Source organism: Asparagus officinalis, chromosome 1 (genome assembly GCF_001876935.1).
Source record: "Asparagus officinalis chromosome 1, Aspof.V1, whole genome shotgun sequence".
In the NCBI taxonomy this organism is placed as follows: Eukaryota; Viridiplantae; Streptophyta; class Magnoliopsida; order Asparagales; family Asparagaceae; genus Asparagus; species Asparagus officinalis.
Window position 1 is genome coordinate 81,762,046 of NC_033794.1, and position 12,872 is coordinate 81,774,917.

At 34.8% G+C, this 12,872-nt stretch overlaps 1 protein-coding gene across 1 annotated transcript; it reads right to left on the bottom strand.

The window, feature by feature from the left end:
- LOC109836564 lies at positions 1,660–4,469 on the bottom strand. Its single transcript, XM_020404500.1, has 7 exons — positions 4,360–4,469; positions 3,308–3,729; positions 3,045–3,189; positions 2,901–2,966; positions 2,686–2,793; positions 2,051–2,297; positions 1,660–1,890 (listed from the first exon to the last, which is right to left on the bottom strand). The coding sequence occupies exons 1-7, from the start codon at positions 4,467–4,469 to the stop codon at positions 1,660–1,662; spliced, it is 1,329 nt and encodes a 442-aa protein (XP_020260089.1).

The window sequence follows — 12,872 nt, forward strand, 5'->3', positions numbered from 1 at the left end:
TTATTTCTTGGTTCCACGTTAGTTCTAACTTGTATCCCACCAGTTCAAACTTGTATCCCACCAGTTCTAGCCAACATCTTGCTAGTTCTAATGACAGCCCTTATTTTTTTCTTGCTAATTTGTTAATTATAGGTTCCACGTTAGTTCTAACTCCTATCCCACCAGTTCTAACTTGTATCCCACCAGTTCTAGCCCACATCTTGCTAGTTCTAATGACATCCCTTGATTTTTTTTCTTGCTAAATTGTTAATTATAGGTTCCACGTTAGTTCTAACTTGTATCCCACCAGTTCTAACTTGTATCCCACCAGTTCTAGCCCACATCTTATTAGTTCTAATGACAGCCCTTGTTTTTTTCATGCTAAGTTGTTAATTATAGGTTCCACGTTAGTTCTAACTTGTATCCCACCAGTTCTAACTTGTATCCCACCAGTTCTAGCCAACATCTTGCTAGTTCTAATGACAGCCCTTGTTTTTTTCTTGCTAAATTGTTAATTATAGGTTCCACGTTAGTTCTAACTTGTATCCCACCAGTTCTAACTTGTATCCCACCAGTTCTTGCCTACATCTTGCTAGTTTTAATGACAGCCCTTGTTTTTTATGCTAAATTGTTAATTATAGGTTCCACGTTAGTTCTAACTTGTATCCCACATGTTCTAACTTGTATCCCACCAGTTCTAGCCCACATCTTGCTAGTTCTAATGACAGCCCTTGGTTTTTTCTTGCTAAATTGTTAATTATAGGTTCCACGTTAGTTCTAACTTGTATCCCACCAGTTCTAACTTGTATCCCACAAGTTCTAGCCCACATCTTGCTAGTTCTAATGACAGCCCTTATTTTTTTCATGCTAAGTTATTAATTATAGGTTCCACGTTAGCTCTAACTTGTATCCCACCAGTTCTAACTTGTATCCCAAAAGTTTTAGCCCACATCTTGCTAGTTCTAATGACAGCCCTTGTTTTTTTTATGCTAAGTTGTTAATTATAGGTTCCACGTTAGTTCTAACTTGTATCCCACCAGTTCTAACTTGTATCCCACCAGTTCTAGCCCACATCTTGCTAGTTCTAATGACAGCTCTTGTTTTTTTATGCTAAATTGTTAATTATAGGTTCCACGTTAGTTCTAACTTGTATCCTACTTGTTCTAACTTGTATCCCACCAGTTCTAGCCCACATCTTTCTAGTTCTAATGACAGCCCTTGATTTTTTCATGCTAAATTGTTAATTATAGTTTCCTCGTTAGTTCTAGCTCCTATCCCACCAGTTCTAACTTGTATCCCACCAGTTTTAGCCCACATCTTGCTAGTTCTAATGACATCCCTTGTTTTTTTCATGCTAAATTGTTAATTATAGGTTCCACGTTAGTTCTAATGACAGCCCTTCGTATTTTACCTGCGCAGTTTTTATATTTGCTGTCATGTTATTTCTAGGATAGTCAATGTTTGTTCTAGCTGCTGTGGTTTTAGTTCTTGATGCTGTCGTGTCTGTTCTATCTTAGCCATTGTCAGATCTATTTGTTCTCGTATAGTTCTAATACTTACATCATTTTTGCTAGTGGAGATGATGCTAGTTCTCATCACACATGAGAATACTTTCAACATTAAACAAAACGTACTAGTTTGTAAATATACAAGCAAAATAGTTAACAACATATCAAGTACTTAGTCAGCAATAGATTCATTACATGTTTTACGGTTGTGACCTTCCACATGACATCGAGAGCATTTAAGTGGCCTGGTGTAAACTGTTCTGTTGTTGATACGCCTGGTCTTATTTCTCCCTTTCCTTTTTGTTGTTAATGGTGGTAGGATCTGTATCTCCTCCCGTGGTACGCTACGCTTCTCGTAATCGGGGATGGGGTAGAGGATTGGCTCGTAGCTCTTTTTAAAAAGCTTCAACCATCATAAACCAGTCACAGAATTGGTAAACATCCCTCTTCATAAACATAATGGTTGCACATGCATGTTTGCAAGGGATACGGGTTACATCCCACGCGCGGCACGTGCATGTTTTATTGTCAAGATCCACTTTACAAGTTTTATGGGATTGTACCTCAAATAATCTTGTATGAGACTGACGCACATCCAATGGACGCCCATTTTCCATGTTCTCTTTGAGGACAAGTTCAACTTTGGGACAAAGAAATCCATTCCAACTTTCAGCCATTAATCGTCGCTCATTCATGCGAACCGTAATCTGTTTACGTATGTGTTCTACGAGTTGTAGTATCCGTAGAAGCCTAGCCTCATGTATCCATTTGTTGAATGACTCTGCAACATTTGATGTAACATGACCATATCTGGAACATAACAGGGAATTCATCAAAAATACTGAGTTAGAGTTCATGTCAGTTCAACAAGCAGATTGCAAAAGGTTGCCCAAAATCCGAGTATCCTTTGCCTTGAAACCCAAATCCCGCAACTTTGTCCTGAAATTCTCAACTAGATGCAGAACACATCTAGAGTGTATAGCATCCGGAAAATATTCTCTGACTGCTTCTCTGATCCCCTTATCCGCATCAGATATTATAACTAGCTTGTGTGGAGGGTTCTATAGATCTGGCATTTCATAGAGAGTAGACCATAAACCTATAAATATTTGTAGTTAACATATTTGAAGTTAGAGTTAACAACGAATGAGTTAGAACTAGCATGAATTCTAGTAGAACTAACATTACCCGAACTAACCTTGTAAGAACCAATTCCAGTTTACAGTATTTTCCTGATCGCAGATGCAATAGGCTAATGGAAATATCCCCTGATTTCCATCGTATGCAACGGCGCTGAGGAGTATACCTTTGAAATGATCTTTCAGAAAAGTACCATCCAAAAATATAAGTGGTCTACAACCGTTCAAAAACTCATTTATGCAGGCGGCATAACAGATGAATAGCTTTGAAAACCTCCCCTCATTTTGTTCAACATGAATGTAGCTACCTGGGTTTGTCTTCTTAACCTCTTCTACATACCTAGACCATTGAAGATTATATGTTAGGATCAACATAAATGAAATTAGTGTCTATATTATAGATATTATCTTCTTTTACCATCGTAATTGATCGTAGGACTCATGGGCATCACCATATAGTTGCTCTTGTGCTCTTTCTTTACCCATCGTAGGACTCATGGGCATCACCATATAGTTGCTCTTGTGCTCTTTCTTTACCCCACCATATCTTGCTACAATCGACCCTAAGCCCATACGAAGTTAGTAACTCCTTTTGTACATCGATAGGTCGTAAATCTAGTCGGACCTTTAACGTGGGTAATACTTGGGTCGCAATGAATTGTCGTGACGCCCTAGATTGACCTGCATTATTGCCAAAATTCCCACATGTGTGGTTGTCCACGAAGGTTTTGATTTCAAGTCTGTTCTCATTTTGTGTTGGAGAGGCAAATAACATCCACGGGCAATTTTGGGCTTCCTTGAACCGACAAAAGACTCGAATACGCTTCGGTTCATTCTTAGCAAACAAGTACTCGAATTTTTTGGCCATGGAATAGTATAGTAAAGCCAATCTTAATTCATTCGCACTCTCAAACCGTTGTCCCTCATCGGTTAAAGCAGTGTGCCACCAAGCAGGAATCCTCTCTGATCTGCTAATCATGTCATCAATCATCGGAACATTATCTCCAGAAGGATTATCATTGGGGATCCTATCTGAAACACATGTGGGCGTCGACAACGGCGGGCCACCCTTTATGCTTTTTGAGTTCATGCTGCTGGTAGCGCTGCAAATTTAAAGAACATGAACAAATGATCATAAACTATACAATAGAAACATCAACAAATAACACAAATAACGATTCTGCAAAAACACATCAACTGCTTGTGTTATAACTATCGTGGAATCCAATTGAACTAAAAAGATTTCATTTAGAACTAACATGAAAACATTTAGACCGAACATGAAGTCACTTAGAACTAACATGTTGGACCTAACACAGTTTGAACTAGATCTCATAGCAAATCGATTAGCACTAACAATAAGTCTATTGGAACTAACAACTAATAGATTATACTTAACAATAAATCTATTAGAACCGACATTAACTGATATCACATGAATTAACGTAGTACCTAGAATTAACAACTTAGCATGAAAAAAAATCGGCTTGGTTTAGAACTAGCAAGTTGTGGGCTAGAACTGGCTGTATACAAGCTAGAACTAGTGGGATAGAAGGTAGAACTAACGTAATAGCTAGATTTAACAAGTTTTCATTTAAAACCGCTGGCTGGGTTTATAACTACAAGTTGTGGGCTAGAACTAGCAAATCTATTAGAATCCGATAGGAAATTTGAAGCTTCCATTCGTTTCATCTTTGAATGACAAACTTAATGATTCATATGGAAGATCTAACCTATCTGACACATCAAATTTTAGATCAAGAATGGTGGTTGAAGTGTTAATCTTCATGAATACTGCTCTATCACCCGAAGCTACGATGCAGGTGATGTCCTTTTCAGCCATTATGAAGTGGAGGGAAGAGTAATGGAGAGAATTTGGGTCTGAGGAAGAGTAATGGAAGAGTAATGGATAACTAGATATTTATTGCTCATGATAGACTGAAAAATGGGGGAAATTTCCCTCCATTTCTTACAGTGGTTTGCATTTAATGGGATGTGACGAAGAGAGGTGACGAAGCGTCTGGGGAAGAAGGAGAAGGGCAAAGTCGGGTTTTTTTAAAATATAATGCCTCTGGCTGTATACGGAAGAAGGAGAAGGGCAAAGTCGGGTTTTTTTAAAATATAATGCCTCTGGCTGTATACAGCTGACGTGGCGGGCCCTAGAAATATTAGAGGCTGGTTTTTTTAAAATATAATGCCTCTGGCTGTATACAGCTGACGTGGCGGGCCCTAGAAATATTAGAGGCTGTTTTTTGGGGCTTATACCCAAGGGGGAAAATATAAGGGGCCTCGTCACATGGTTTTTCAGCTTTTGGGGCCTCGACACATTTTTCCCGAAAAAAAAAAGATTCTAATAATCTCTTCTTCGGTTTATATAAGTTTGAAAATGTTTGATTGTGATGTTTGGACCCCACTGCTATTTTATTATGATTTGTTTCCGTATGAAATGTAGGGGATTTAAAGGCATGGGAGCCACGTTTTTGTGTTAAATAGTTCTTTTGCTCGTTTGCTCCCAAAATCGAGAGGGAGCGGTGAGGATCTTCTGACATTGTGTTTTGGTGAGCTGTCACCATGTGTCCCTTATTATCCCTGTGCTGAACTTACTTGGAACCAAACATGAATTGGTTTTTTTAGTACGAACTTCTCTAAGGGCATTTTCATTAGGAAATCTGGGAGTATAATATGATATTTTTACGGATTCTATTTCATAGTGATATTCATTCATTAGGACAATTGAATAATGTTACTATCTTTTAGTGTCATTGGTTTATTGGAATACTAGTGAGATAATTTCATTACTTAGGATAAAATTATCTCACTCATATACAAACGTTTTGTTCGAATAGTAAAAATTTACCCCATCCTCAATATTAGAACATTTATGTTTCAGTTTGAAGGCAATTAAGATAATTTTAAAACCTTTTTTATTTCTAATACACGCTAATTATATTATAAGTATATAACATTATATATAAAATATAAAGTAATAATATACTAAATGTATTATATTATCATATAATAGAATAAAATATTATTATAGTTTAATTTATATGTATAATTTATTTTATTATATTTAGCATATATTATTATGCAATATCACATATTATATTATATAATAGTACAACATATTTATTATAATATTATGTAATAATATATTATATTAAATATACAGTTAATATTTTATTATAGCAATTATATTATAGTGTATTATATTAAACCAACATAATAATATAATATAACATATTAAAATGAATAAAAAATATTAGTATATTACATTTAATTATAAAATATAATATAATATAAATCATGTCATGTGATTATATTATATTAATATAATATATTATTGTACTATAATATACTATGCTTTAGATATTTTTTATATATCATAGTAATTATCATATAATATTATACTACATTTTAATTACAATATATTATTTTAAATAATATTATATTGAATGAAAAATATTACAATATTTTATACAATAAATTTTAACCTACGACTCTATTCTGATATATTAAATTAGATATTATATTAAATATATCATTCATATATATATATCAGTTATTATATATATAACATACAATTATAATATAGTGCAATAATTACTAATATTAATAACATATTATGATATAATATAACATAATACAACAGTTTGAAATAATATATTATATTATACTATAACATGATATCTTTTAATATATATTATTATACAATTTTATATTATATAATGTAGCATACCAATATAATGTAATATAATAATTACTAATATTAATTAATAATGATAGTATAACATATTATATTTTTGTATAAATAAAATAATGTATTATATTAAATATTATATTATTAAAATATTATATTAAATATATTGTTCTTATATTATATGAGCTATTATATAGTATAGCTTGCTAATATAATTAATAATATTAATTAGTAAATTTAGTTTAACATATTATATTTTAGTATAAAGTGAAATAATATTTATATTATAATAATATACTAAATAATATACTAAACCATTTGGATGAGTTAATTTAGAAGTATTTGATAGATAAATTATATTAATAAGGTGCCATATCATCAATTATCCCACATGAATTGTCAAATTAAAAATTCAAATTATCCCATTATCTCACTTATCCCACTTTACCCCACTCAAAATATCCCACAGCGATAAAATTGTTCAATTGGAATAATTATCCCACTTAGCCCTAACTTATCCCAACCAATAACCCCCTAACTTTCTTCAGACTATGAGTATAAACAACTCAGGCGTGGTTAGAAGGCACCTCCGATGCACACCCTTAAGTATTTTACTAAATTAAGTTCTTGTGTGTACTTCCTAAAAGAGTCAAATATGAAGGCTTGGAGTACTACTCATATGCAGTTTATGAACTTGACTAAACCCTCTTGGATACGAGAACAAAATTGTAAGTTTAGATTCTGCTCTGATAGCTTTTTTATGGTCAATAAATCTAAAATTCTATTAGAAATCTTCGAAACCAAACACGCCCTAAGAGATGGCAGAATTGTATACTTACTATACTAAAATCTCTTCTCTTTAAAAACACCACTTGATTATTACATTTTATTTTATTTTTATGCTCTTGTTATCTATTTTTTTTAAATAAATATATCTATGAATAATATTGTTTTATCTTAATTTTCATGTAATAAACAATCATCAAATAAGAGTTCAAATAAAAATTATCTCGAGTCCAAAAGATCTCTAATGAAGCACAAAATGCATAAGTTTGAAGCCCAAGTCCAAGACTATAAGTAAAATCTCAACATTCATCATTTTCTTGGCCAGTGATTATCAATAACTTTACCTACAATTGAGCATCAAATCAAATATGAAAATAAACCAAGTAAATTTTGTGCTCGGGATGGTCAACTATGAAGAAAATGTGTTATCTCCTAATCCATAAAGCAGAATTTAACATATTATATATAAAAATAGTCTATCTCGAAGAGATGAAGCCATCTAGATTTGCAGATTTCAGAAAGTTTATCAGCAGTAGAAATTTATTATAGAATTCTGAATTTAATTAATTTATATTCAATTGTTTGATGGCTTAGTTAAATCCTAAGAAGCCCAAGAGTCTTTAATTAATTAAATGCAAGAGAAAATAAGCCCACAAGCCTATCTTTAAAGTAGTAAATCAATAGTATAGATTATTTTGAGAGATTCTATAGTTATGAGAGTTACTTAGGGTCTGTGGAGAATTCAGTAAAATTCCAGTTTTCGGTCCAGATTTTGCAGATTTTGTGTCATAAGTCGACTCATGCACAAGCATAAGTCAACTTATGGTAAGTCGATGGTAAGTCGACTTACGTTCTGTTCTGGAATTATTGGTTTTGGCTCGGTCAAGTCGACTTATAGAGACTGTTAAGTCGACTTATGGTAAGTCCATGGTAAGTCGATTTACGTTATGTTCTCTGGTTATTGATTTTTGCTCTGCCAAGTCGACTTATAGCTCCTGTTAAGTCGACTTATAGCGGGTTTTCTGCATAGTTAGAGTTCTTATTTGGATTCTGTTTGGATTTCTGTTTTGATATAAATAGGAACACAATTTTGAGGGTTTCTTTGGCTTTGATTGAGTAGTAAATTGGAGATAATTGGAGCACAGAAAAGAGGTATTTTCTGAGCTATTGGTTAGGGTTTTGTTTGGAGAGAATTAGATATTTATTGGTGAGATTAATTGGTGAGTTTGAGTGATTTGTAATCTCAGTTTGTACTCTTATTCTCTATTAGTGAAAACCCCATCCTCTTCTTATCCCATGGACGTAGGCAACTTGCCGAACCACGTTAAAATTGGTTGTTTGTGTTCATGCTATTATTTTGAATAGTTTGTGGCCTTCTCTCTCGACGATTTGTTTGGTTTATTGAAGCACATCGGTTGTTTGGCTTCCGCCGCACACATCAAGTGCTATCAGAGCCCAACAAGTGGTATCAGAGCTTGGGCTACTCTTGGGCTAATTGGAGGAGTAGATCACTTTAGAAGTTAGTCTAGGGCTTCAGTTAGTGATGAAGGTGGGATTTTTTTCTATTTGTGGATCTTGTTTCTGTCGTGCGAGGTGAGATCTTTTGGAGGCTCTTGTTAGGGTTTCAATTAGAGGTAAAAATCTCTCATTTATCAGTTTGGATCTATTCTTCGCTTGTTCTGCATTGGTTTGTTGGTGCTTTGAGATAGATAGCTGAGATAGAAGGAGTTGAGGCTAGAATATTGGATTATTGAGAAGTACCTTGACCTACATATTGAAGTCCTTTGAGCATATTGGTATGAGCAAGGAGACCGAGGTGGAGTTTGACACTTCTATTTGACGATTAAGGGGTCTTCTAGGTGGTATTCATTCAGGCATTTGGAGACCTTTCAAGGAGGCATCATTGGAAGGTAATCGATATTTGGCTTCCTATGTTAGGGACTGTACTAGGTATTTGTGAGTTGCAACCAAGTCTCCTTGGTTTGAAGTCCTAGTAATCAACAATAGCTGGAGGAAGTGTATTAGCAGAAAGGAAATTCATTGTTTTGATTTTAGTAGGAGCTCTTTGTGACGCCTCTGTTTTCACACATGGCTGCAGTCCAAGCTGAACACAGAGATGTTAAACTTGCCATGCACCCACACTATACATAAACACGTTTTACCAATCACAGTGATATCCTCTTGTGGAGTCAAATAAGATAGTACAGGTACGAGCAGATATAAAGGAAATGATGATAAGAAATAGAACACAGAAATATTAGATAAATCTCTAAATAATCAGATCTCAACAAATATAAAAGAAGACATGTCCAACCATCTGATACAAATAATCTAAAATCTCAACTACAAGATTCAACTAAAAAGTACATAAGCTCTCTCAGCTCTCAAAATGAAATACAAATCTAAACATAAACTAGAAATATAAATTAAACATGTGTGGAGCAGAACTACTATAAATATGTGACGGTGACTATGCTGAAAGTCCGTCAACCTGCGGCTCTCCGAAACTCTGCTCCGCTGCCTGAAAAGAAGTGAAAACCATAGTGTCAGAGCGCTAGGAAGATCATCTCCAACCGCCCCCAGGGGAAGGACTACTAAGTATGATGGAGGCTCTACCTATAAGTGTATAGTCTACCTAGATCATTTACCCTGTACTAAACTGGGGTTAATACTTAGAAACTCACAACACGAGACTAGTACGTCGAGCGAAATAATGCAAACAAGGAAACCCTCATGTATATACCATATGTCTCAAATTATGAAGCGCTAAATATTAACTCCAAACCTAGAGTAAAAGAATACAAGAAAGACAATACAGTAAATGACATATCATACACTCCAAAAATGTCATATCAACTCATCATACTACCATTAGTGGGCAAAACTAATATCGATATACTATCTCATGTAACTAAATTGTGAAACACCTTCACATTGGATCATATCAATGATATCAAAATTCACCTACACTTAGGTTATTTATCAAATCGTCCTTCTCTAAAATTCTTTAACTCATCGCACCCTCATGCGGACTGGTAAAAAGATATGTCAATTCATCGCACTCCTATGTGGACCAATAACTAAGTATGTCAATTCATTGTATAACCATGCGGACCAATAGTTAGGTATATCAACCTCTGCGCATCTCCGTGCGGATCAATAAGGGAGTGTAGTCCATCTGCGGTCTCATTGCAGGTCCCGAACTAAACACTCAGAGTGTAGCCCATCCGCGGTCTCATTGCGGGACCTGACTAACCCCAAAGACGGATCGAAAATGATTGGACTTGGAAATATAAAATGGGGGATTGTGTTTTAAGTGAAGCGAGAAATATCAGCTCGAAGACCTTCAACCCTCACTTATTTGCATTGCCAGCAAATTGCTATATAAATTTCCACCACCAACTCCAAGAAAAATGTAATTGAAAGCATGCACCTATTTATCCTTGTATTCAAATAAACAACATAAGCATCACCCAAATAAAACAATCCTATATGCAGGACCACATTACAAAACCCCAAATACCTAAGGTACTATTCTAAAATTTCTTTACAAATATTAATGTCTGCATCTTAAACAATTGCACGTGTTTTCACATAAAAAGATATATATATACATATACATATGATGCAACCTACATCCAACTAATAATATGTACGAAAACTTGTTCCAATTGGTATAGTTTGTAAAGTTATATATATGCTACCCTGTTGTCAAAGATTACTTTATAATTCCCAGCACAAACTTGACAGTGACGGCCAAGCAGTCATCAAGCTAAAAGCTCTGAAGCAGAAGGTACTACAAATTATTTAAAAAAGACAAACAAATCCGACTTTAATTCTCTTAGCAAGATCTTTATTGCTAGCTATAGAATTAAGCATATGTGCCAGCCTTAAATCTTAGTAACTAATTGGCAGTAGGAAAATACCTTCTTGATTATGAAATTAAACTCATATAGCCGAAGAACCCGCCTGCAAAAATTTCCATAGCCTAACAAAAATCATGATTTTGAGATCCAACTTCCCTAAACATCACTAATCAAAGTAAATTCGATTAATTAGGGATCTAATCCTAATTAATTCATCAATAAACATCATAAACATGACTCTAACACGTTAGATTTACCCTAAACACAAGATCAAACACATATATTACATAAAACATGATTTTTTAATCTAGGGAAGGGTTTGGACAGAGGTGATCTTGCCTTAAAGACGTGTGCAAGGCTCTAAAACTGATGTGAAACAACTCCCCGCCGCCAAACGCCACAGATCTCGCCTTTCCTTCGATGTTCGCCTCACGAACTCTCCCAAAAACACAAGAACTAAACCTAGGGTTTGAGAGAGAGGAGGGTAGGGGCTGCTAGGGTTTGGAATTTTGATAAAGATAGGTATTTTTCGTGTACAAACATGTGTTTATATAGCAGCAAACCCGATTCAAAAAGCCCAAACCCGAAACCTAGTAGAATCTGGAAACAGCCTGTCAGCTTAGCTGTAACTTTCTCGTACAATCTCGGAATGAGGTGATCTATGATTTGTTGGAAAGCTATTGAAGAGACCTACAACTTTGATTTTTTGAGTTTTTTCAGATTTCAAATGTATCATTGAGTAAAATATAGAAACTCTTAACTGGTCATTTTTCCCAGATTTTCTTCATGCATGTTTTGTGCATTTGCACTCATATATTCACAAATATACATTGAATTGATCTCAAATCAATTCTTATCATACTCAAACATTAAAATATATTATTATTTTTACTATATAACATATTTATCATTATTTATCATGAAATATTCAAATGTACGGGGTTTTACATTCTTCCCCCTTAAAAGAATTTCGCCCCCGAAATTCCATAATCGTATCTTAGGAATTAATAATATGAGAAAAGTACTAAGAAGGGATAACTCAGATAAGGAAACCCTCCCGTACACATCTAATACTATTAATCCCTAGATATGAATCACTAGTAATATCTATGCTTAACAATCTAAAATGCGAATACTCCCATTTAACCCCTAACTAAACGGAACTAGTACGTCGGGCGAAAAATCCAAACAAGAAACCCCCCATATATATATCATGTATTCTGAATAATTAGGAGCTAAGTGTTAATACCCCCATTCTTGTGTTAAATATAAATATGACCAAACAGCATATATAATCATAACTACCAATGCATATAAGCACATATGAGTATCAACATCTTACCTGCTCAAACAGATGTGGGTAGTCGCGACGTATATCCTCCTCGCGCTCCCAAGAAATCTCTTCGGCTCCATGCCGGCTCCACTGAACTTTCACTAATAGAATGACTTTATTTCTAAGCTTTTTATTCTCTCTAGCAAGAATGTATACTTGAATCTCTACGGTAGTCAAATCATCCTGGATCTCGATCTCTGGTGCACCAATCACCCTCTGGTGCTCCTCATCGCGCAAATGCTTCTTGAGCATCGAAATATGAAAGACATCGTGTATACTCGACATCGATGCTGGAAGCTCCAATCTATAGGAAACAGCTCCAATACGCTCAATAATCCTGAAAGGACCAACATATCTCGGGGCAAGCTTTCCCCGTCTACCAAATCGCTGAACGCCCTTCATCGGTGATACATTTAACATCACTAAGTCTCCGACCTGGAACTCTAGTGGTCGTCTCCGCTGGTCTGCATAACTCTTTTGCCGACTCTGTGCGGTAAGAATGTGCTCTCTAATCAATGTCACCTTCTCTGTGGTCTGCCTAATTAGCTCCGACCCAAGCAA

What these genes read in the sequence shown, in the direction of transcription:
- LOC109836564 (XM_020404500.1), bottom strand. Translation starts at nt 4,469, where the DNA reads ATGGCTGAAAAGGACATCACCTGCATCGTAGCTTCGGGTGATAGAGCA. An exon ending in AAATTTGATGTGTCAGATAG is followed by an intron (nt 3,730 to 4,359) that starts GTTAGATCTTCC and finishes TTAAATTTGCAG; the next exon opens with CGCTACCAGCAGCATGAACT. An exon ending in GTTGAACAAAATGAGGGGAG is followed by an intron (nt 2,794 to 2,900) that starts GTTTTCAAAGCT and finishes ATCATTTCAAAG; the next exon opens with GTATACTCCTCAGCGCCGTT.